The 22,695-nt window shown below is 56.6% G+C and overlaps 1 protein-coding gene across 3 annotated transcripts; it reads right to left on the bottom strand.

The window, feature by feature from the left end:
* Positions 1 to 10,568: 10,568 nt before the first annotated feature.
* On the bottom strand, positions 10,569 to 22,365 carry SH2D5 (SH2 domain containing 5). 3 transcript variants are annotated; one of them, XM_068162799.1, is made up of 10 exons: positions 22,081 to 22,365; positions 20,657 to 20,849; positions 20,369 to 20,449; positions 20,191 to 20,265; positions 19,841 to 19,984; positions 19,541 to 19,744; positions 13,985 to 14,147; positions 13,792 to 13,891; positions 13,525 to 13,684; positions 10,569 to 10,913 (listed from the first exon to the last, which is right to left on the bottom strand). In XM_068162799.1, exons 2-10 carry the CDS (start codon positions 20,738 to 20,740, stop codon positions 10,704 to 10,706), a joined length of 1,221 nt encoding a protein of 406 aa, XP_068018900.1. In that variant the 5' UTR covers positions 20,741 to 20,849; positions 22,081 to 22,365; the 3' UTR covers positions 10,569 to 10,703. The 3 variants fall into 3 exon arrangements, with proteins under 3 accessions (XP_068018900.1, XP_068018902.1, XP_068018901.1); XM_068162801.1 differs by lacking the exon at positions 22,081 to 22,365 and adding an exon at positions 21,513 to 21,537; XM_068162800.1 differs by lacking the exon at positions 22,081 to 22,365 and having other exon boundaries at positions 20,657 to 21,468.
* Positions 22,366 to 22,695: the final 330 nt, after the last annotated feature.

Raw genomic sequence — 22,695 nt, forward strand, 5'->3', positions numbered from 1 at the left:
CAAGACACTGTCCAAAAATGGTGCCGGGGGGATCAGCTCAAAGAGAAACCAAATCATAGCATTGTCAGGGCTGGAAGGGAGCTCAAGGCTCAGCCAGCTCCAACCCCCCTGCCATGGGCAGGGACACCTCACACCACAGCAGGTTGCTCACAGCCACCTCCAGCCTGGCTGCAAACACCTCCAGGCAGGAGGCTTCCACCACCTCCCTGGGCAACCTGTGCCAGGCTCTCACCACCCTCATGGGCAACAACTTCTTCCTAACATCCAATCTCCATCTCCCCACTTCTAGTTCTGCTCCATCCCCCCCAATCCTATCCCTCCCTCACACCCTCAAAAGTCCCTCCCCAGCTTTCTTGCAGCCCCCTGCAGACCCTGGAAGGCCACAATGAGGTCTCCTGGGAGCCTTCTCCTCTCCAGCCTGCACAACCCCAACTCTCTCAGGCTGTGCTCACAGCAGAGCAGCTCCAGCCCTCTGCTCCTCCTCCTGGCCCTTCTCTGGACACCTTCCAGCCCCTCCAGATCCTTCCTGGCACAGAGGCTCCAGAACTGGCCCCAGAGCTCCAGCTGTGGTCTCAGCAGAGTGGAGCAGAGGGGCAGAATCCCCTCCCTGGACCTGCTGGCCACACTTCTCTTGCTGCAGCCCAGGCTCTGCTTGGCTCTCTGGGCTGAAAGTGCTCCCTGCTGGCTCCTGCTGAGCTTCTCCTCCCCCAGCACCCTCAAAGCCTTTTCCTCAGGTCTGTTCTCAGCCAGCCTCTCTCTCTTGTGTCTGGGCAGCGTCACCTCAGCCCTGCTCCATGGCAGGCACAAGCACATGCCCTGCTGAGACTCAGAGCTGGCCAGGCTGCTGCCAGGCTCCCTCAGAGGGAACCCCAAGAGCCTGGTGGGAGCTTGCTGATCTCTGACAGCAGCTACAACAGCAACCTCCACTCTCTGTGCTGCACCAGTTGGGCAAAAGCCATCAGGAGCAAACCCTGTATCCAGCAGCACCCTGAGGATGCTCTGCTGCAGGAGGGTCAGCCCTCTTCTTGTCCCCTCACAAATCCACAGTGGAGGGGAGCAGGGGCTGGATGCTGACCTTGGCAACACCTCTGCAGGTATTTCATGCAGAATTGTCCATCATTCTGTCCCTAGCAGCTGATTCTTGCTCTGCCTGCTGAAACCTCTCTGCTGTGACTGACCACATTCTAGCCAGCAGCAGCAGCTGAGGAGCTGAGTCACAGCAGTGTTCTCCAGCAGGGTTGGTCATGATTGGAAGCCCTGGGTAATTGAGAAGAGCCTTAGGAGGGGAGTGAGGGAAGTTTGGGAAGGCAAAGCTCACTGCCAGGATGCAGAACTCCTCCTCCTTTCATAGAATAGAATCAATAAGGTTGGAAAAGACCTCAGAGATCAGCAAGGCCAAGCTGTCACCCAGCACCTCCTGACTAACTAAACCATGGCTCCAAGTGCCTCATCCAGGCTCTTCCTAAACATCTCCAGGGATGGGGACTCCACCATCTCCCTGGGCAGCACATTCCCATGGCCAATCTCTCTTTCTGTGAAGAACTTCTTCCTCACATCCAGTCTAAACCTCCCCTGGCACAGCTTGAGACTGTGTCCTCTTGTTCTGGTGCTGGCTGCCTGGGAGAAGAGCCCAACCCCCACCTGGCTCCAACCTCCCTGCAGGGAGTTGGAGAGAGCAAGAAGGTCTCCCCTGAGCCTCCTCTTCTCCAGGCTAAGCAACCCCAGCTCCCTCAGCCTCTCCTCCCAGGGCTGTGCTCCAGACCCCTCCCCAGCTTTCTTGCCCTTCTCTGGACACCTTCCAGCAGCTCAACCTCTTTCCTAACCTGAGGAGCCCAGAACTGGACACAGGACTCAAGGTGTGGCCTCAGCAGTGCTGAGCACAGGGCACAAGGACTTCCCTGCTCCTGCTGGCCACACTCTTCCTGATGTAGGCCAGGATGCCCTTGGCCTTCTTGGCCCCCTGGGCACACTGCTGGCTCGTGTTCAGCTGCTCTCCACCAGCACCCCCAGGTCCCTCTCTGCCTGGCTGCTCTCAGCCACTCTGCCCCCAGCCTGTAGCACTGCCTGGGGTTGCTGTGGCCAAAGTGCAGCCCCTGGCACTTGGATGTGTTCAATCTCCTGCCCCTGGCCTCTGCCCTTCTGTCCAGCCTGCCCAGGTCCCTCTGCAGATCTCTCCTCACAACCCAGGCTCCTCCTGGCATTCCACTGCAGCTCAGCCCTGTTCTCTGCCTGCATTTGGGCTCTGACTCCCCTGAGCACATAAATAGTTGGTGAATCTTGGCTCCACACCTCTGAGTGCTTTCCTCAACAGGATCCTGCCTGGTGAGAATCCCTCCCCGCTCTCCCCCTTGCCAGTGAGCTCTGCAAACACCCCCTCCTCACACCCCCTCCACACATTTCCACGGGGTTGGAACTTCACACGAAGCCTCTGCAAGTAGCAAGGTCAGACCACGACTTGCTGCTGCTGCTGCTGCTTTTTTTTCCCCCCTCCTCAGATCGTTCGATGAAGTTAAACAATGGAGAGAAAGAAAGGAGGAAGGGAAGCCTGAGGAGGCAACAGGCAGCAGCTGCAGCAGGGCTGGGTGGAAAACACGGCGAAGGAGAAGGCTCCCTCGGCTCCTGCATCACCTGGGGCCAGGCAGGAAGGTTGCTGCTGCAGACTGGATGAGGACACCTCACTGGGAAAGGTTTTTCCATGAGCCCCAGCGTTTCTCAGGGCTGGAATCCATCCTGCCAGCACCAACTAGATGGGATGGGATGGGATGGGATGGGATGGGATGGAATAGAATGGAAAGAAATGGAATGGGATGGGATGGAATGGAATGGAATGGAATAGAATGGAAAGAAATGGAATGGAAAGAAATGGAATGGGATGGAATGGAATAGAATAGAATAGAATAGAATAGAATAGAATAGAATAGAATAGAATAGAATAGAATAGAATAGAATAGAATAGAATAGAATAGAATAGAATCAACCAGGTTGGAAAAGACCTCAGAGATCATCAAGTCCAACCTCTCACCCAGCACCATCTGATCAACTCAACCATGGCACCAAGGGCCTCATCCAGGCTCTTCCTAACACCTCCAGGGATGGGGACTCCACCACCTCCCTGGGCAGCACATCCCAATGATGAATGACTCTCTCTCTGCGAAGAACTTTCTCCTCTCCTCCTGCCTAAACTTCCCCTGGCACAGCTTGAGACTGTGTCCTCTTGTTCTGCTGCTGGGTGCCTGGGAGGAGAGACCAACCCCCACCTGTCTCCAACCTCCCTGTAGGGAGTTGGAGAGAGCAAGAAGGTCTCCCTGAGCCTCCTCTTCTCCAGGCTAAGCAACCCCAGCTCCCTCAGCCTCTCCTCACAGGGCTGTGCTCCAGACCCCTCCCCAGCTTTCTTGCCCTTCTCTGGACAGAGTTCAAGAGGCTTCATGGTCTGCTTCAAAGGAAAAAGCACAGAGGAGGCCACAGCAGTGCTGGCAGGGCTGGAAGCCCTCTGCTGGGAGGCCAGGCTGGGAGAGTTGGGGTTGTTCATCCTGGAGAAGAGAAGGCTCCAGGGAGACCTTCTGGTGGCCTTTCAGGGCTTCAAGGCCTGATCAGAGAGCTGGGGGTCAGGTCCTGTTGTGCCAGGGGTGATGGTTTGGAACTGGAAGAAGCTTAACTGAGACATGAGGAAAACATTCTTTGCCATGAGGGTGGTGAGGCACTGGGCCAGGCTGCCCCTGGAGGCTCCAAAAGTGAGCCCAGGACTCAAGCTGTGGCCCCAGCAGTGCCCAGGCCAGGGGGACAATCCCTGCCCTGCTCCTGCTGCCCACACCACTGCTGACCCAGGCCTGGATGCTGGTGGCCTTCCTGGCCACACACTGGCTCATGTTCAGCTGCTGCCAATCAACATTAGGCTGGCCATTGGAAGAGACTTCTCCCCTGAAAGGGCTCTCAAGCCCTGGCCCAGGCTGCCCAGGGAGGAGGTTGAATGCCCACCCCTGGAGGTGTTTAAAAGCCTCAGAGCTGTGGTGCTGAGGGTTTAGCCCCAGGCTTGGTAGAGTTAGAGGATGGTTGGACTGGCTGAGCTTGAAGGTCTCCTCCAACCAAAGCAGTTCTGTGATTCTGTGCTGGGGCAAAGGCTCTGAAGTCCCTTCAGCTGCAGGCAGCATTCTACAATCGAAGCCCAGGCTCAGGACTCACAGCTCTTAACCAGGGCTTTGCTGAACCCCTCAGCTGGGAGAGGCCATCTTGACCTCCCTGTCAGCACTCCCAGAGTCCTACCCCTCACACTCAGATGGGCTCAGCAAGTTTTTCTCCAGCTGCTCTAAAATCCTGGCTGGGCAGGGGCAGGCTGGTAAATACCTGACAGCATCTGCTGAGCCAGGCAGGATCAGAAGCCTCCAGCTTGGAGAAGACCCTTTAAGAAGCAGCTACAATTTGAAATGGAAATGTTCAAAACCTTGATGGAACCTACATAAAAAGTGCAAAACAATGGAGAGAGCTTCCCTGCCCTCCTACAGCAGCCCCCTCCAGGCTGGCAGCTCTGAGCCAGCTGCCTGCAGCTCCCACGGCGCTGCCACGGCCCACGGCTGCCAGCCTCAGCTCCGCAGCTCCTCTCTTCCCCTGGCAGCTGGGCTGGGGAGGGATGGGACCCTGGGCTGGTGTCACACTGGCACACACTGCAGCCTGGCTTCCACAGCTCAGGCTGTGGCTGAGAGCCCTTCCATCCATGGCTCAGGTGTTCAGGAGGGGATTGGATGTGGCACTTGGAGCCATGGTTTAGTAGTCAGGAGGTGCTGGGTGACAGCTTGGACTTGATGATCCTTGAGGTCTCTTCCAACCTTGTTGATTCTATGGTTCCATGGATCTCAGGGATCACCTGCTCCAACCTCCCCACCATGGGCAGGGACAGCTCTCAACCAGACTCAGCTGCTCAAGGCCTCATCCAGCCTGGCCTTGGACACCTCCAGGGAAGAGGCAGCCACAGACTCCCTGGGCAACCTATTCCAGAGTCCATCCAACATCATCACAGGCTCACAGGATGTTAAGGATTGGAAGGCACCTCTGGAGATCTTCCAGACCAACCTTCCTGCTAGAGCAGGACCACAGAACCCAGCACAGGTCACACAGGAACACATCCAGGTGGGGCTGGAAAGGCTCCAAAGCAGGAGACTCCACAGCCTCTCTGGGCAGCCTGCTCCAGGCCTCTGCCACCCTCAAAGTCCAGAAGTTCCTCCTCATGCTCAGAAGGAGCTTCCTGGGTTCAGGTTTGTGCTCATTACCTCTTGCCCTGTCCCTGGTGACCACTGAGGAGAGTCTGGCCCCATCCTGCTGCCCCCCCTGAGATACTTCACTGAATCACAGAATTAAGCAGGTTGGAAAAGACCTCAGAGACCATCAAGCCCAACCCAGCACCCAGCACCATCTGATAACTAAACCAAGGGCCTCATCCAGCTCCTTTGTAAGCACCTCCAGGGATGGGGACTCCACCACCTCCCTGGGCAGCACATCCCAATGACAAATGACTCTCTCTGGGAAGAACTTTCTCCTCACCTCCAGCCTAAACTTCCCCTGGCACAGCTTGAGACTGTGTCCTCTTGTTCTGCTGCTGGGTGCCTGGGTGAAGAGCCCAATCCCCACCTGGATCCAACCTCCCTGGAGGGAGTTGGAGAGAGCAATGAGGTCTCCCCTGAGCCTCCTCTTCCCCAGGCTAAGCAACCCCAGCTCCCTCAGCCTCTCCTCACAGGGCTGTGCTCCAGACCCCTCCCCAGCTCTGTTGCCCTTCTCTGGACACCTTCCAGCAGCTCAACCTCTTTCCTGACCTGAGGAGCCCAGAACTGGACACAGCACTCAGGGTGTGAGCACTGGTAGGATCCTCCCTGAGCCTCCTCTCCTCCAGGCTGCCCAGCCCCAGCCCTCTCAGCCTCTCCCACATGAGAGCTGTTGCAGTCCCCAGCTCAACCCAGCTGAGGACTGAGGCTGTTTGCCTCCACTGCAGCCTGGTGGGAGCCACATCCTGGTTGGGCTCCATGAAACCTGCTCCTCAGAGGCAGTGGTGTGTGGCCTCAGTCTCACCAAAGTCATCTTGTAAGGCACAGAACTGGGATTTTGGGGGAGAACTGGGGGGGCACAGAAGAAAGCAGTAGGGCAGCCTCAGCTTTTGGCCTCCATGGGACAGGCCTCCCTGAGTCCCTCAGTGGAGGCAGCTCCAGGCAGTCCCTGCTGGGATGGTGTTGCCCTGGCAACTGTTCTGCCCAACTCCAGCCCTCCCAGTGCCAACTGCAGTCGTCATGGAAACCTGTGGCACTGCTGCTGTGGAACAAAGGCTGGGAACCTGCAGCAACAGCCAGTCCTCTTCTCCCACCCTCCCTCTGCCTGCACACTGGGAAGATGGAGCAGAGAGGGGGTTTGTCCCCCTGAAAGCCAGGAGCATCTGAAATCCAACCTGCCCTGCAAGGCAGCCAGGTCTGGCACCACCTCAGCACCTCTGTGTGCCACAGGCTGCCTCTGCCTTGGCTTTCTGCAGCAGGGCAGTCCTGTGGGGAAGGGCAGGAGGACAGGAGACCTGCAGCTCCCTCCAGGACATGTGAAAGGCATCTGCAAAGCCTGCAGGAGGTTAGGAGGTTACTTTTGCAAGGATCAGCCTCTTGACTGGGAGCTGAGGGAAGTTCACCCTCCTGCATTCCTGGCAAGTGGCCACCTTCTCCTTGTGTTCCCATGGGGATTGATAGCTGCTGCCTGCTCTCAGAACAGGATCAGCCTCTCTGTTTTGGACAGATCATGAGATCAGGCACTGCTGCATGGGAGCAGATCAAACGTTAGAATCACAGAATCACAGAGCTGTCAGGGCTGGAAGGGAGCTCAAGGCTCAGCCAGCTCCAGCCCCCTGCCATGGGCAGGGACACCTCACACCACAGCAGGTTGCTCACAGCCACATCCAGCCTGGCTGCAAACACCTCCAGGCAGGAGGCTTCCACCACCTCCCTGGGCAACCTGTGCCAGGCTCTCACCACCCTCCTGGGGAACAACTTCTTCCTCACAGCCAATCTCAATCTCCCCACTTCTAGTTCTGCTCCATCCCCCCCAGTCCTATCCCTCCCTGACACCCTCAAAAGTCCCTCCCCAGCTTTCCTGCAGCCCCCTGCAGATCCTGGGAGGCCACAATGAGGTCTCCTGGGAGCCTTCTCCTCTCCAGCCTGCACAACCCCAACTCTCTCAGGCTGTGCTCACAGCAGAGCAGCTCCAGCCCTCTGCTCCTCCTCCTGGCCCTGCTCTGGACACCTTCCAGCACCTCCAGATCCTTCCTGGCACAGAGGCTCCAGAACTGGACCCAGAGCTCCAGGTGGGGTCTCAGCAGAGCACAGTAGAGGGGCAGAATCCCCTCCCTCACCCACTGGTACAGCACAGAATCCCCCAGCTTTGGAGGCAGCTGGGAGGTTGACTTGATGACCTTAAAGGTCTTTTCCAACCTAAATGATTCTCTGGAGAGGATCAGGAGGAAATTGCCCCATGAGCACTTCACTCCCTCCTTGCAGGGGGGATCTCAGCACAGCAGAGGGGCAGAATCCCCTCCCTGCCCCTGCTGCCAGGGATCAGCCCAGCACATGGCTGGGGCTGGCTCCTGTCCAGCTTTGCACCCCCAAGTCCTTCTCCTCAGGGCTGCTCTCCAGCCCTTCATCCCCAGCATGGATTGGCACCAGGTGTTGCCCCAACCCTGATGCAGAACTTTGCACTTGGCCTTCTCTTCACTCAGCTGTTCTAAGCTGCTGACATCTACCAGGCAGGGCACAGAGACCACATCTCTGACTGGATCCTGTTCCTTCTGCCACTAAGCTTTCACTGAAGCTGGTCTACCTGGACTGCAGCAAGGCCTTTGCCACCATCCCCCACAGCAAACTGCTGGCCAGGCTGTCAGCCCATGGCTTGGGCCACTACACTCTGTGCTGGGTTAGGAACTGGCTGGAGGCTGAGCCCAGAGAGTGGTGGTGAATGGTGCCACAGCCAGCTGGCAGCCAGGCACCAGTGGTGTGCCCCAAGGATCAGTGCTGGGCCCCATCCTCTTCAATATCTTCATCGATGATCTGGATGAGGGCATTGAGTCAGGCATCAGCAAGTTTGCAGCTGACACCAAGCTGGGAGCAGATGTTGGTCAGTGAGAGGGCAGAAGGGCTCTGCAGAGGGACCTCGACCCACTGGACAGATGGGCAGAGGCCAACAGGATGGCATTCAACAAGTCCAAGTGCCAGGGGCTGCACTTTGGCCACAGCAACCCCAGGCAGAGCTACAGGCTGGGGGCAGAGTGGCTGAGAGCTGCCAAACAGAGAGGGACCTGGGGGTGCTGCTTGACAGCTGCCTGAACATGAGCCTGCAGTGTGCCCAGGGGGCCAAGAAGGCCAATGGCATCCTGGCCTGCAGCAGGAAGAGTGTGGCCAGCAGGAGCAGGGAAGTCCTTGTGCCCCTGTACTCTGCTTTGGTTAGGCTGCACCTTGAGTCCTGTGTCCAGCTCTGGGCTCCTCAGTTCAAGAAGGACATTGAGAGACTTGAAGGTGTCCAGGGAAGGGCAACAAGGCTGGGGAGGGGTCTGGAGCACAGCCCTGTGAGGAGAGGCTGAGGGAGCTGGGGTTGCTTAGCCTGGAGAAGAGGAGGCTCAGGGGTGACCTCATTGCCCTCTCCAACTCCCTGAAGGGAGGCTGTAGCCAGGTGGGGGTTGGGCTCTTCTCCCAGGCAAGCAGCACCAGAACAAGAGGACACAGTCTCAAGCTGTGCCAGGGGAGGTTTAGACTCGAGGTGAGGAGAAAGTTCTTCACCAAGCGAGTCGTTCGTCATTGGAACGGGTTGCCCAGGGAGGTGGTGGAGTCCCCATCCCTGGAGGTGTTCAGGAGGGGATTGGATGTGGCACTTGGAGCCATGGTTTGGTCATGAGGTCTGTGGTGACAGCTTGGACTTGATGATCTTTGAGGTCTCTTCCAACCTTGGTGACACTGTGAGACTAACTTCATGTCCTGGTGTCTACCCTCCTGGATGAGCTCCTGTGTGACCTGCCCTGGGTGCTCCTGCTCTGGCAGGGGGGGTTTGGACTGGATGAGCTCTGGAGGTCCATTCCAACCCATAATATTCTGTGATTCTCTGATGAAGAATTTGGTGTTTTCAGCACACTGCACAAAGCAGGATTAATTTGGGGGGGAGGTTCTCAGAAGGATGGTGAGGAGGCAGCCCCCAGAGACCCTCAGTGCCAGCTGGGAGCCCTCCTCCTGGCAGCGCTTCATGGAAGCTCCCCTGGCATTCCCGGGTGGAACACACAGGATGGAGTCACGGAATGCAGTCAGAGTGCTTCGGGGAGGGACATTGCAAGGCCATTAGTCCAACCCCCTGCAGTCAGCAGAGACACCTGCAACCAGAGCAGGCTGCTCAGAGCCCCAAACCACCTCACCTGGAATGCTGCCAGACCTCAAAGCTCAGCCAGTGCCAACCCCCTGCCGTGGGCAGGGACACCTCCCACCAGCAGGCAAGAGCAGGTGAGTGCATGGGTGTGCAGTGGCACAAGTGTGCAAGAGTGTGACTGTAGCAGTGCACAGGGGTGCAAGAGCAGAAGGGCTTGAGGCTGCAAACACAGGGGAGTGCAAGTGTGTGAGGATGATGGCTGAGTGTACAAGAGAGTGAGTGCACAAGACAAGTGTACAAGAGAGGGTGAGTGCAGAAGAGAGGATGAGTGCACAAGGTGAGTGTACAAGAGGATGAGTGCACAAGAGAGGATGAGTGTACAAGAGAGGATGAGTGCACAAGACAAGGTAAGTGTACAAGAGAGGGTGAGTGCAGAAGAGAGGATGAGTGCACAAGAGCATGAGTGGACAAGGTGAGTGTACAAGAGGATGAGTGCACAAGAGAGTGAGTGCACAAGAGAGTGAGTGCACAAGACAAGGTAAGTGTACAAGAGAGGGTGAGTGCACAAGAGCATGAGTGCACAAGGTGAGTGTACAAGAGGATGAGTGCACAAGAGAGGATGAGTGTACAAGAGAGGGTGAGTGCACAAGAGAGGATGAGTGTACAAGAGAGGGTGAGTGCACAAGAGCATGAGTGCACAAGACAGAGTGAGTGCACAAGACAAGGTAAGTGTACAAGAGAGGGTGAGTGCACAAGAGGGTGAGTGCACAAGGTGAGTGTACAAGGGGGTGAGTGTATGAGAGAGTGTACAAGAGAGGATGAGTGCACAAGACAGGGTGAGTGCACAAGAGCAAGAGTGCACAAGAGCAAGAGTGCACAAGGTGAGTGTACAAGAGGATGAGTGTATGAGAGAGTGCACAAGAGAGGATGAGTGCACAGGTGTGCAGAAGTGTGACTGTACAGCTGCAAGAGCTTGAGAGCGGGCTTGAGCCTGTGCCTGCACGGGAGCTCAGGAGTGCAGCCCTGCAGCCCAGCAGCGCTGCAGGCCTGGGGGTGCGGCGGCAGCGCAGGAGCGCCCTGCAGAGTGCCACACGCGTGTGTGGCAGCAGGAGGGCACAGGGGCAGGGCACGGCGGGAGGGCACGCTCAGGGGGGTGCCCGGCACACGGGGGCGTGCAGGGGAGCGCCGAGTGAAGAGGAGGCCTCTGCTCGGGGGCACAGAGCCGTTTATTGCGGCGGCGCCCTGCAGCCCGCCCAGCGCACGCAGCCCGCGGGAGAGGGAATAAATAAGGCAGACGGCAGCGGTTTAAAGCTCGAGGGGAGTGCGGGGGGCGGCCCCCAGGTCTAGCCCCGCTCATGCTGCACCCCAATGGGGCTGGCGGGGGCCCAGGCGGCCTCTCCCCAGGCGCTGGGGTCCTGCTCCTCACAGCCGGGGTCCTGCTCCTCGTAGGCGGGGTTGCGGCGGCCGGGGGCCAGGCGGCAGAAGCAGCCTCCCGGTGCCCCGGAGTAGTGCGTCAGGAGCGCGGCCACGCTGGAGAACTCGGCGCTGGAGTGCTGCCGGCGGGGCCAGCGCCGCGGGGGGGAGAGGCAGAGGTGAGGGCACCGCTCGGGCAGAGGCCTCAGCCCCCAAGGGTCCTTGCTGGGATGTATGGGTGCCGGGCACCCAGGCACCGGTGCACCCAGGCACCCCTGAGCTGAATGCAGCCGTGCATCAAACACCTATGCACCAAACGTGCACACATGCACCAAACACATATGGAGCCATGCACACATGCACCAAACAAACCCCTAAGGAGCCATGCATATGCACCAAACCCCTATGGAGCCATGCACCAAACAAACACCCAGGGAGCCATGCACACATGCACCAAACCCCTATGGAGCCATGCACCAAACAAACACCCAGGGAGCCATGCACACATGCACCAAACCCCTATGGAGCCATGCACCAAACAAACACCCAGGGAGCCATGCACACATGCACCAAACACCCAGGGAGCCATGCACACATGTACCAAACAAACACCCAGGGAGCCATGCACACATGCACCAAACAAACCCCTAAGGAGCCATGCACATGCACCAAACACCCAGGGAGCCATGCACACATGCACCAAACACCTATGCAACCATCCACACATGCACCCATGCATCAGTCAACCAAATACCTATGGACCCACTCACAGGGGCACCCATGCACCACTCAGCCAAGCACCTATGGAGCCATGCACTGGTGCACCCATGCACCAGAGGCACCCATGTGTTTGTGCACCATGCACCCATGTGTTTGTGCATCCAAGCACGTGAATCAAAGACACTCCTGCAATACAATCCTGCACCCACTGCAGCTCTGCATGCTTGTGCTGATGTGCCCCCTGTCCCTGTGCATGCACAGACAGCTGCATCCTGCAGGCCATGAATCACCTGCACAGGTGCCCCCCCAATGCAGATGCACCTGTGCAAGCAAACAGGATCACCTCAACACTCCCATGCACCATGTACACTTGCATGGATGCACTCCTGTATGCAGGAACCAACTGGTACTGCAGAGAAAGCATGGAGACAGCCAGGCACCCACCCCCCTGCAGCATGAACAGATGCACCCCTGCACCAATGCAGCCACCAATTGAAGTGCCCATGCACCAACACCCCTGGGCACCCCTGCAGAGATGCACCTGGGTAAGCATGAAGCAAACACCTGTGTGCACCATGCACTGACAAAGCAAAGGCACTTCTCCACCAGTGCACCCACACACCTCTGCACTGGTGCAACACTGGAAGCATGCAGCCCTGCACCAAGTGCATGGGCACACCAGTGCATTCCTGCACCCATGCATCCCTGCATGTAAACACCAAATGAACTTTCTGAGTGCATCAAATCCACAGGTGCAGCAAATGCACATGCAACAAGGCACAGAAAGCACATCCAGAGATCTCAGTGCATCCAAGCACCCATGCAGCAAATGCACACACACACAGGGGTGCAAACTGTGCACTGTTGCAACCAGGGAACAACTGTCCCCATGTCCCAAATGCACCCATGTACCATGCACTGATGCACTGGAGGAGCTTACAGTGTGTTAAATGCATGGGTGCACCCATGCACCAAAGGCACCTGCACAGCAGTGCACCCATGCACCGATGCACCAAGTGAGCTTACAGTATGTGGAAGGCATGGGTGCACCCATGCACCAAGTGCACCCACAGAGCAGTGCATCCATGCACTGAATGAGCTTACAGAGTGTTAAATGCATGGGTGCACCCATGCACCAAAGGCACCTGCACAGTAGTGCATCCATGCACCAGTTGAGCTTACAGAGTGTTAAATGCATGGGTGCACCCATGCACCAAAGGCACCTGCACAGCAGTGCACCCATGCACCAGTTGAGCTTACAGAGTGTTAAATGCATGGGTGCACCCATGCACCAAAGGCACCTGCACAGCAGTGCACCCATGCACCGATGCACCAAGTGAGCTTACAGTATGTGGAATGCATGGGTGCACCCATGCACCAAAGGCACCCACAGAGCAGTGCATCCATGCACTGAATGAGCTTACAGAGTGTTAAATGCATGGGTGCACCCATGCACCACATGCACCCACAGAACAGTGCATCCATGCAGTGAATGAGCTTACAGGGTGTTAAATGCATGGGTGCACCCATGCACCAAATGCACCCACAGATCAGTGCATCCATGCACTGAATGAGCTTACAGAGTGTTAAATGCATGGGTGCACCCATGCACCAAAGGCACCCACAGAGCAGTGCATCCATGCAGTGAATGAGCTTACAGTGTTAAATACACATGTGCACCCATGCACCAAAGGCACCTGCACAGCAGTGCACCCATGCACCGATGCACCAAGTGAGCTTACAGTATGTGGAAGGCATGGGTGCACCCATGCACCATGCACCCACAAAGCAGTGCACCCATGCACCAGTTGAGCTTACAGAGTGTTAAATGCATGGGTGCACCCATGCACCAAAGGCACCTGCAGAGCAGTGCACCCATGCACCGATGCACCAAAGTGAGCTTACAGTATGTGGAAGGCATGGGTGCACCCATGCACCCACACCGAATGCACACACCCAGCTGCAGCTACCCACCACTGCAGCCACACAGAACCCCCCCCTGCACCAAATGCCCCCACTCAGCCCCCTCACCTCCACGCAGAACCTGCCCTGGTGGGTCCTGAAGAGGCAGTAGGGCACAACGCCGCAGGGTGTCCGCACCCACAGGCACCAGCGCTTGGCCAGCCCCGGCTCGGGGCGCAGCAGGAAGGCGCCAGGGACGTCCTGCCGCAGCAGCGCGATGCCAGCATCCCTGGGCACAAGGCAGTGGGTGGGCACAGGGCAGGGCACCAAGGTGAGGAGTGGGGAGATGTGAGGGAGTGAGGGACGTGGCAGGCAGCGGGGTGCTCGGGCACTCACCTGGCGATGCCGGCGAAGGCCCAGACGCTCTCGGCGAGGACGCTCTCGTTCTCGGGGAGGAAGGCCAAGCTCCTCGCCCCTTTGCTCTCACATCCTGCTGCTGCAGTGGGAGCCTCTTAATGCCCTCTTTGCCCCCCAAGAAACCCCAGGAAATCGGGGTGCCCCGTGCCCTCCAGGCCCCTCCGGCACTCACCGGCGTCGCGGGGGTGCAGCTGGCCGTCGGCGCCGCAGTCGCGGTAGGCCCCGGAGCGCAGCGTCTTGCTGCGGATGGCCTTCTTGCGCACCAGCACCGGGGAGCAGTAGGGGTTCCCCGGGCGCCAGGCGCTGCCTCTGCCCTCTGCCTCCAGCCGCCGCTCCTGGGGTGTGGGACAGGGCTGTGAGCCGGATCCTGGGGGGCTCCAGCTGTGTGAACCGGCACACGGAACACCACACCAAACCCGCCACAGCCAAAGCGCCACAGCGCACACGGTGCAAAACCAGCTCTCACTGGGCAAAAGATGCTGTGCCAAACACCATGCAAAGGGCTGGAGGGGCTGGAAGGTGTCCAGAGAAGGGCCAGGAGGAGGAGCAGAGGGCTGGAGCTGCTCTGCTGTGAGCACAGCCTGAGGGAGTTGGGGTTGTGCAGGCTGGAGAGGAGAAGGCTCCCAGGAGACCTCATTGTGGCCTTCCAGGATCTGCAGGGGGCTCCAAGAAAGCTGGGGAGGGACTTTTGAGGGTGTCAAGGAGTGATAGGACTTGGGGGGATGGAGCAAAACTAGAAATGGGGAGATTGAGATTGGCTGTGAGGAAGAAGTTGTTCCCCAGGAGGGTGGTGAGAGCCTGGCACAGGTTGCCCAGGGAGGTGGTGGAAGCCTCCTGCCTGGAAGTTTTGCCTCTGATTCCTGGATGTCTGATTGCTTATAAAGCCTTTGTCTCTCTACAACTGCCTGAAAGGAGACTGAAGGTGGAGGTTGGTCTCTTCTCCCAAGGAAGAAGCCATAGGACAAGAGGAAATGGCCTCAAGTTGCTCCAGGGGAGGTTTAGGTTGGACATGAGGAACAATTTCTTCCCCTTGAGGGTTGTCAAGGCCTGGCCCAGGCTGCCCAGGGCAGTGGTGCAGTCCCCATCTCTGGAGGGGTTTGAAAGCCCTGGATGTGTGGTGCTGAGGGCCGTGGTTCAGTGGTGTCCTGGCAGTGCTGGGTGAAGGATTTTTAAGGCCAGGCTGGATGTGGCTGTGAGCCACCTGCTCTAGTGTGAGAGGTCCCTGCCCATGGCAGAGGGGTTGGAGCTGGCTGATCCTTGAGGTCCTTTCCAACCCTGACAATTCTGTGATTATTCACACCATCATGCAGAAATGCTTTGCAAGAAAGGCCATGCCAAGAAGAGCCACCAGGCAATCCAAATCCTGTCCAAAATGTTATTTATAAGCATGGCCTGCAAGAAATGCTGGGCAAAAGACACTGCCAAACATCCTGTGGAGGAAATGCTGCAGAAAAACTCTGTGCAAAACTGCTGTGCAAACAAAAGCTGCCATGCAAACAGCCTCAACACAAAATGCTGTGCAAGAGAAGGCCATGCAGGAAGAGGTCTTGCAAGAAAAGGCCATGCAAGAAAAGGCCTTGCAGGAAAAGGCCATGCAGGAAAAGGCCTTGCAAGAAAAGGCCATGCAAGAAAAGGCCTTGCAGGAAAAGGCCATGCAGGAAAAGGCCTTGCAAGAAAAGGCCATGCAAGAAAAGGCCTTGCAGGAAAAGGCCATGCAGGAAAAGGCCATGCAAGAATTACCAAGTAAATAGTCAGGGGGGTGAAAAAAGCCTTCCATGAAGCCTTCCATGTGCTGCTGTGCAAGAAAAGCCATGCTAGAAGCCATGCAAGAATCTGCTGTGCAAAAGGAAAGGTCATGTGAAGTGGTCTGCATCTCCCACTGTGCAAGGAAATGGTACAACGAGGATGTGCAAGAAAGTGATGTGCAGAAATCAGTGTGCAAGAAAGTGATGTGCAAGAAATTGATGTGCAAGAAATTGATGTGCAACAGAGATGTGCAAGAAATCAGTGGGCAAGAAAATGCTGTGCAAGAAGCTGCTGTGCAAGAAAGTGATGTGCAAGAAACCACTGTGCAAGAAAGCGATGTGCAAGAAAATGATGTGCAAGAAATCACTGTGCATAAAAATGATGTGCAAGAAAGTGATGTGCAAGAAATTGCTGTGCAACACAGAGATGTGCAAGAAATCAGTGGGCAAGAAAATTATGTGCAAGAAATCACTGTGCAAGAAAGAGATGTGGAAGAAATCACTGTGCATAAAAATGATGTGCAAGAAACCACCGTGCAAGAAAGTGATGTGCAAGAAATCACTGTGCATAAAAATGATGTGTAAGAAAGTGATGAGCAAGAAATTGATGTGCAAGAAACCACTGTGCAAGGAATTGCTGTGCATAAAAATGATGTGCAAATCAATGTGCAAGAAATTATGTGCAAGAAATCACTGTGCAAGAAATCACTGTGCATGAAAGAGATGTGCCAGAAAATGATGTGCAAGAAATCACTGTGCATAAAAATGATGTGCAAGAAAGTGATGTGCAAGAAATTGATGTGCAAGAAACCACTGTGCAAGGAATTGCTGTGCATAAAAATGATGTGCAAGAAATCACTGTGCAAGAAATTATGTGCAAGAAATCACTGTGCAAGAAATCACTGTGCATGAAAGAGATGTGCCAGAAAATGATGTGCAAGAAATCACAGTGCAAGAAATGATGTGCAAGAAATCACTGTGCAAGAAATTATGTGGAAGAAATCACTGTGCAAGAAATCACTGTGCATAAAAATGATGTGCAAGAAATCACTGTGCAAGAAATTATGTGCAAGAAATCACTGTGCAAGAAATCACTGTGCATGAAAGAGATGTGCCAGAAAATGATGTGCAAGAAATCACTGTGCAAGAAATTATGTGCAAGAAATCACTGTGCAAGAAATCACTGTGCATGAAAGAGATGTGCCAGAAAATGATGTACAAGAAATCACAGTGCAAGAAATGCTGTGCAAGAAATCACTGTGCAAGAAATGATGTGGAAGAAATCACTGTGCAAGAAATCACTGTGCATAAAAATGATGTGCAAGAAATCACTGTGCAAGAAATCACTGTGCATGAAAGAGATGTGCCAGAAAATGATGTGCAAGAAATCACAGTGCAAGAAATGATGTGCAAGAAAGAGATGTGCAAGGAATTACTGTGCAAGAACTCACTGTGCAAGAAAGTAATGTGCAAGAAACCACTGAGCAAGAACTCACTGTGCAAGAAAGTGATGTGCAAGAAAATGATGTGCAAGAAAGTGATGTGCAAGAAATGATGTGGAAGAAAGTGATGTGCAAGAAATGATGTAGAAGAAATCACTGTGCAAGAAAGTGATGTGCAAGAAAACACTGTGCAAGGAATTACTGTGCATATAAATGATGTGCAAGAAATCACTGTGCAAGAAAATGATGTGCAAGAAGCTGCTGTGCAAGAAAATGATGTGCAAGGAATTACTGTGCAAGAACTCACTGTACAAGAAAGTGATGTGCAAGAAATCACTGTGTATAGAAATGATGTGCAAGAAATCACTGTGCAAGAAAGTGATGTGCAAGAAATCACTGTGCAAGAAAATGATGTGCAAATCACTGTGCAAGAAAGAGATGTGAAAGAAATCACTGTGCATAAAAATGATGTGCAAGAAAGTGATGTGCAAGAAAATGATGTGCAAGGAATCACTGTGCAAGAAATTACTGTGCACGAAAGAGATGTGCAAGACACCAGGCAAAAAAAAAGGTGCTGTCCAACACCACACCGTGCAAAAGGTTGTGCAAGAAGATGCTGTGCAGCAACTGCCAGGTAAAAAGTCGTGCAACAAAACACTGTGCAACATAAGCCATGCAGATAACCACTGTGCAAAAGAATGCCCTGCAGAGAAAGCGCCCTGCACATGCTGCTGGGCAAGAAAAGCCGTGCAAGACACCACACAAAAGTGCACTGTGCAGGGAAGGGACATGCAACGAGCTGTGCATCTGCCCATGTGCAGGGGAATGCTGTACAAACATCTGCAAGGAAATGGCTGTGCAAAAATGTGCTGTGGGAGAAAGCACTGTGCTAAAAATGCCATGCAGGTGCTGCTGTGTCATCAAAGGGCTGTGCAAGATAAAGCCATGCAAGGCACCATGCAAAACGTCATGCAAGGCTGTGCTGGGCAATATAACACATTGTGCAAAGGGCTGTGCAAGACAAGGCTGTGCAAGACAAGGCTGTGCAAGAAAAAGCTGTGCAAGAGAAGGCTGTGCAAGCTAAGGCTGTGCAAGACAAGGCTGTGCAAGACAAAGGCTGTGCAAGACCAAGCTGTGCCAGAAAAGGCTGTGCAAGCTAAGGCTGTGCCAGAAGAGGCTGTGCAAGACAAAGCTGTGCAAGAAAGATATGCAAGAAAAGGCTGTGCAAGACAAAGCTGTGCAAGACAAGGCTGTGCAAGACAAAGCTGTGCAAGACAAGGCTGTGCCAGAAGAGGCTGTGCAAGACAAGGCTGTGCAAGAAAGATGTGCAAGAAAAGGCTGTGCAAGACAAAGCTGTGCAAGACAAAGCTGTGCCAGACAAGACTGCAAGAAAAGCCTGTGCAAGACAAGGCTGTGCCAGACAAAGGCTGTGCAAGACAAAGGCTGTGCAAGACAAAGCTGTGCAAGCTAAGGCTGTGCAAGACAAAGCTGTGCAAGACAAGGCTGTGCCAGACAAGACTGTGCAAGACAAGACTGTGCAAGACAAAGCTGTGCAAGACAAAGCTGTGCAAGAGAAGGCTGTGCAAGACAAGACTGTGCAAGACAAGGCTGTGCAAGACAAAGCTGTGCAAGCTACGGCTGTGCAAGACAAAGCTGTGCAAGACAAAGCTGTGCAAGACAAGGCTGTGCAAGACAAAGCTGTGCAAGAGAAGGCTGTGCCAGACAAGGCTGTGCAAGACAAAGCTGTGCAAGAGAAGGCTGTGCAAGACAAGGCTGTGCAAGACAAAGCTGTGCAAGACAAAGCTGTGCCAGACAAGGCTGTGCCAGACAAAGCTGTGCAAGACAAGGCTGTGCAAGAGAAGGCTGTGCAAGACAAAGCTGTGCAAGCTAAGGCTGTGCAAGACAAAGCTGTGCAAGACAAAGGCTGTGCAAGACAAAGGCTGTGCAAGACAAGGCTGTGCAAGACAAAGCTGTGCAAGAGAAGGCTGTGCAAGACAAGGCTGTGCAAGACAAAGCTGTGCAAGACAAAGCTGTGCAAGACAAGGCTGTGCCAGACAAAGCTGTGCAAGAGAAGGCTGTGTAAGACAAAGCTGTGCAAGACAAGGCTGTGCCAGACAAGACTGCAAGAAAAGCCTGTGCAAGAGAAGGCTGTGCCAGACAAAGCTGTGCAAGACAAGGCTGTGCAAGAGAAGGCTGTGCCAAACAAAGCTGCACAAGACAAGGCTGTGCAAGGGAAGGCTGTGCAAGAAAAGGCTGTGCAAGGGGCACCAGGCAAAACACTGTGCAAATACCACCGTGCATAAAGAAAAGCCCTGCAGAAAGTGCCCTGTGGCACTGTGTGATAAAAAGGTTGTGTGAGAAAGCCATGCAAGGCACCGTGCAAAGCTGCACCGTGCAAAGCTGCATCAAGCAAAGCTGCACCATGAAAGCTGCACCGTGCAAAATGCCACACAGAAGTCCCATGTGTGAACTCATCACGCAGGGAGAGGCTGTGCCAAGGCTGGTGGAGCAGCCCCCAGCCCCCTGGCAGGGTGCACTTACCCCTGTACCCAAGGAGCCGAGGGCAGCGGGCAGGCGGCGGAAGGAGACGAGGGCGTTGACGTTGCGCGACACCTCCTCAGGGTTGAGGGGTTCCCGCAGCACCCCCAGCCCCGGGGAGTCCCCCTCAGCTGCTTGCTCCTCAGGGTGGGCCTGGAGGTAGCTGAGCTGGAAGGAGCGGCAGAGCAGGTGGTGCAGGGTCTGCACCTGGGCGAGGCAAAAGAAGCGAAGTGCAAACTTCAGAAGTAGTAAGGGGAGTCGGTTGGGGGGCGAGGGAGGGGGGAGGTGGTCTGGGCCATGCACCTCGCCTGGAAGCCCCACGAAGAGGTGGCAGAACAGGCTGCTGGGGGCGCTGCGGGGGTTGCGGGCCACGAAGGCGAACTGGCGGTCGGCGTGGCGCCAGGTGCTGTACAGGATGCGGCGCAGGGCGTGAGCCATCAGCAGCGTCTGTGCGGACGAGATTGGGGGGGGGGTCACTGGCACCGAGCACCGCTGGACCCCCACGCGTGCTGCAAGCGGTGCTGGGCTCAGCCCTCTTTGCATGGCAAGCTGCAACCCTGCAAATACAGAGCAGGTTCCCAAGCGAGAAGCAACGCTCAAGAGAGCACCCCCCCAGCATCCACGACCCTCCCCGAGCCCCCCAGCACCCTTACCTCCCCATCCGCACCGTAGACCTTCAGCCCCTGCAAGCTGAACCTCAGCACCACCAACCTCCTCCTGGGGCAGTCCTGGCCAGGAGAGAAGCAGTGTTGGCCTTGTTACCTGTGGGTCCCCCCCAGCTTCTGAGGTCCCCCAGTTTCCCAGCGAGGGGGAGCAGCGTGGGTGCCTGACCTTCAGTGCCCGCAGCTGCTCCTCCAGCCGTCCTGCTTGCTGCTGCAGGTCCAAGTTCTCCACCACGAAGGAACCCACGTACTAGGGGGGGTGGGGGGGGTGGGGGGGTGGGGGGTGGGGTAAAATCCCACCCGTGTCAGCAACAACCCCCAGGGCAACTGGGGGTTGCAGCTGCAGCTGCGCCCCCCAGGGCAACTAGAGCACCCTGAGGTGATGGTTCAGGGGGGTCACAGGGATGTACCCACACCCAAACCTCATTCTCAGGGTGCCCCCCCATGTGTAAATCACCTCTGATGGCTTGGTGATGCCCCGGGACCGCTGCTGGGGGAGTGCAGGATCCAGCCCCCTCCCATTGGCTGGCTTCTTCTTCATGGCAGCAGGGTTTGGGGGGACACTGGATCAGGATGGGCTTAAAAGACTCCGGTACCGCATGGGAACTATCCGGAGCCAGCCAGGGTGTTAAGCAGCCTGGTCACGGTCCCTGCGAGGAGGGAGGGGACAGACACAACCTGCCCTCACTGACCGCTGTTTCCAGCCTGCTGAGCCCAGGGAGGTGCTGCAGACCTGTGCAGTGGTCTGCAGGTCCTGACCCCAGTGCCGATGTTCCCCAGTGCTGGCCCTGGAGGTCCCTCCTACCAACCCAAATAAAAGGGTCCCCAAGTCCTGGCCCCAGTGCAAGGATCCCTATGGCCAGCTCCCACGCAAGGGTCCTCCTCATCCTAACTCCAGCATGAGCCTCTCCTTGTGACCTCAAATACCATGCAAGGGCCCCCACAGTCTGCCCCCAGTCCTGCTGTGAAGGTCCTCGTGCCCCAATCCCCATCAAGGGTCCCAGCAGCCTGACCCAGAGCATGTCCCCCCCCCGCTCTGCCCCTGAGCACCATGCGAAGGTGCAGGGAGCCCGGAGCGGGATGCAGGTAGTCTCCACCTCCTGAACCCAAAAGCAATGTCAGGGGCTTCAGATCCCAACCCCAACCATGATGCGTGAAGCCCACTGTGCTGACCCCGAGCAAGATAAAAGTGCTCCCCACACCCTGAGCATGCAGTCCGGTCCCCAAGCGAGGCAGTCCCACATCCCAAATCCCACTGAGGTTTCGGGATCTCCCCCATCCCACCCTCCACAGTGCTCTGTCCCACTCCCCACCGGCCACGCAGCACCGAGATCCCCTCGGCTGTCCTTTGGGATGATCCCCAACCCCCCAGCGACGGTAGCAGCAGGTCTGGGGGTGCTTTTTCAGCCCGAGCAGCCACCAAGAGATGCAGCCGGCCCCCCTCCGCCACCAGAAGGGCTTCGGCCGCCGCAGCCCCGGCCGGGCTGGGACCGGCACCGCTCCTGTCACCGAGGCTACGCCGCAACCCCTGGCTGCAAGCACCGGGAAAGGGGGGCGGGGGGGCGGGCTGGCTGCCCCACGCTCATCCTAACGGCGTGGAGGGGGTCCCTACGGTGCCCCCATCCCGTCGGTGAGCTCAGGGTTGCCCCTCTCCAACGCCGGGGGTCTCTCCCCCCTCAGCCAATCCGCAGGCAGGCAGCCCCCAAGCCCCACCCCCTTTTTCCCACGCTCCATTTCTCAATGGAGCCCCCCCCCCCCCCCCCCCCCAGCCCCCGGCCACCCTGGAGGTCCCCGAGGGAGGGGAGCACGCCCCCCGGAATTGGGGAGCGGAGCGCGGCACCCCGAGGGCCCCCCCCTGCCGCTGTGCTCCTGCCGGCTCACGGGCAGCTGGCTCCGAAGGCTCCGGGAGAAACGCAGGCGAAAAATCCGCGGCTCCAGCGCTCGGCCTCCGCCAGCGGTTGGCCTTCCCCCGCGGGGCTCCCCCGGCTGCTCCCCGCCGCGGCGCAGGGGCGCTCGGCCCGGGGGCGTCAGGGCCTCGGCGGCAGCCAGGCCTGGGCGAGACCGAGCCCACGCCGGGCACGGGGCAGGCGGCAAACTCCCGCTTCCTGCCTCCGATCTGCCCGCGATGAATCACCGCAATTTGCCTCCCCGGCTTGCTCCGTTACTTGGAAGCGACGGCGAGCAGCGAGGCTCCGGCGTTTTGGAAAACGCGGCTGAGGAGGATTGGTTTTTTTTTTCCTCCCCCCCCTCTGGTGCCTTCCCCTCCCCTCCACCCCTCCAGCAATGCCCAGCAGAGAAGCGATTGCCAACCCGGACACGCAGAGAGAGTCATTGATTGATAGAACGGTTTGGGTTGGAAGGGACCTTAGAGCTCATCCAGTTCCAGCCCTCCCGCCGTGGGCAGGGACACCTCCCACCAGCACAGCTTGCTCAAGGTCCCATCCAGCCACCTCCGGGGAGGGGACAGCCACAGCCTCCCTGGGCACCCTGGTCCAG

This window comes from Melanerpes formicivorus, unplaced genomic scaffold (genome assembly GCF_026170545.1).
Source record: "Melanerpes formicivorus ecotype bairdi unplaced genomic scaffold, bMelFor1.0.p_v2 SCAF_67, whole genome shotgun sequence".
Classification (NCBI taxonomy): domain Eukaryota; kingdom Metazoa; phylum Chordata; class Aves; order Piciformes; family Picidae; genus Melanerpes; species Melanerpes formicivorus.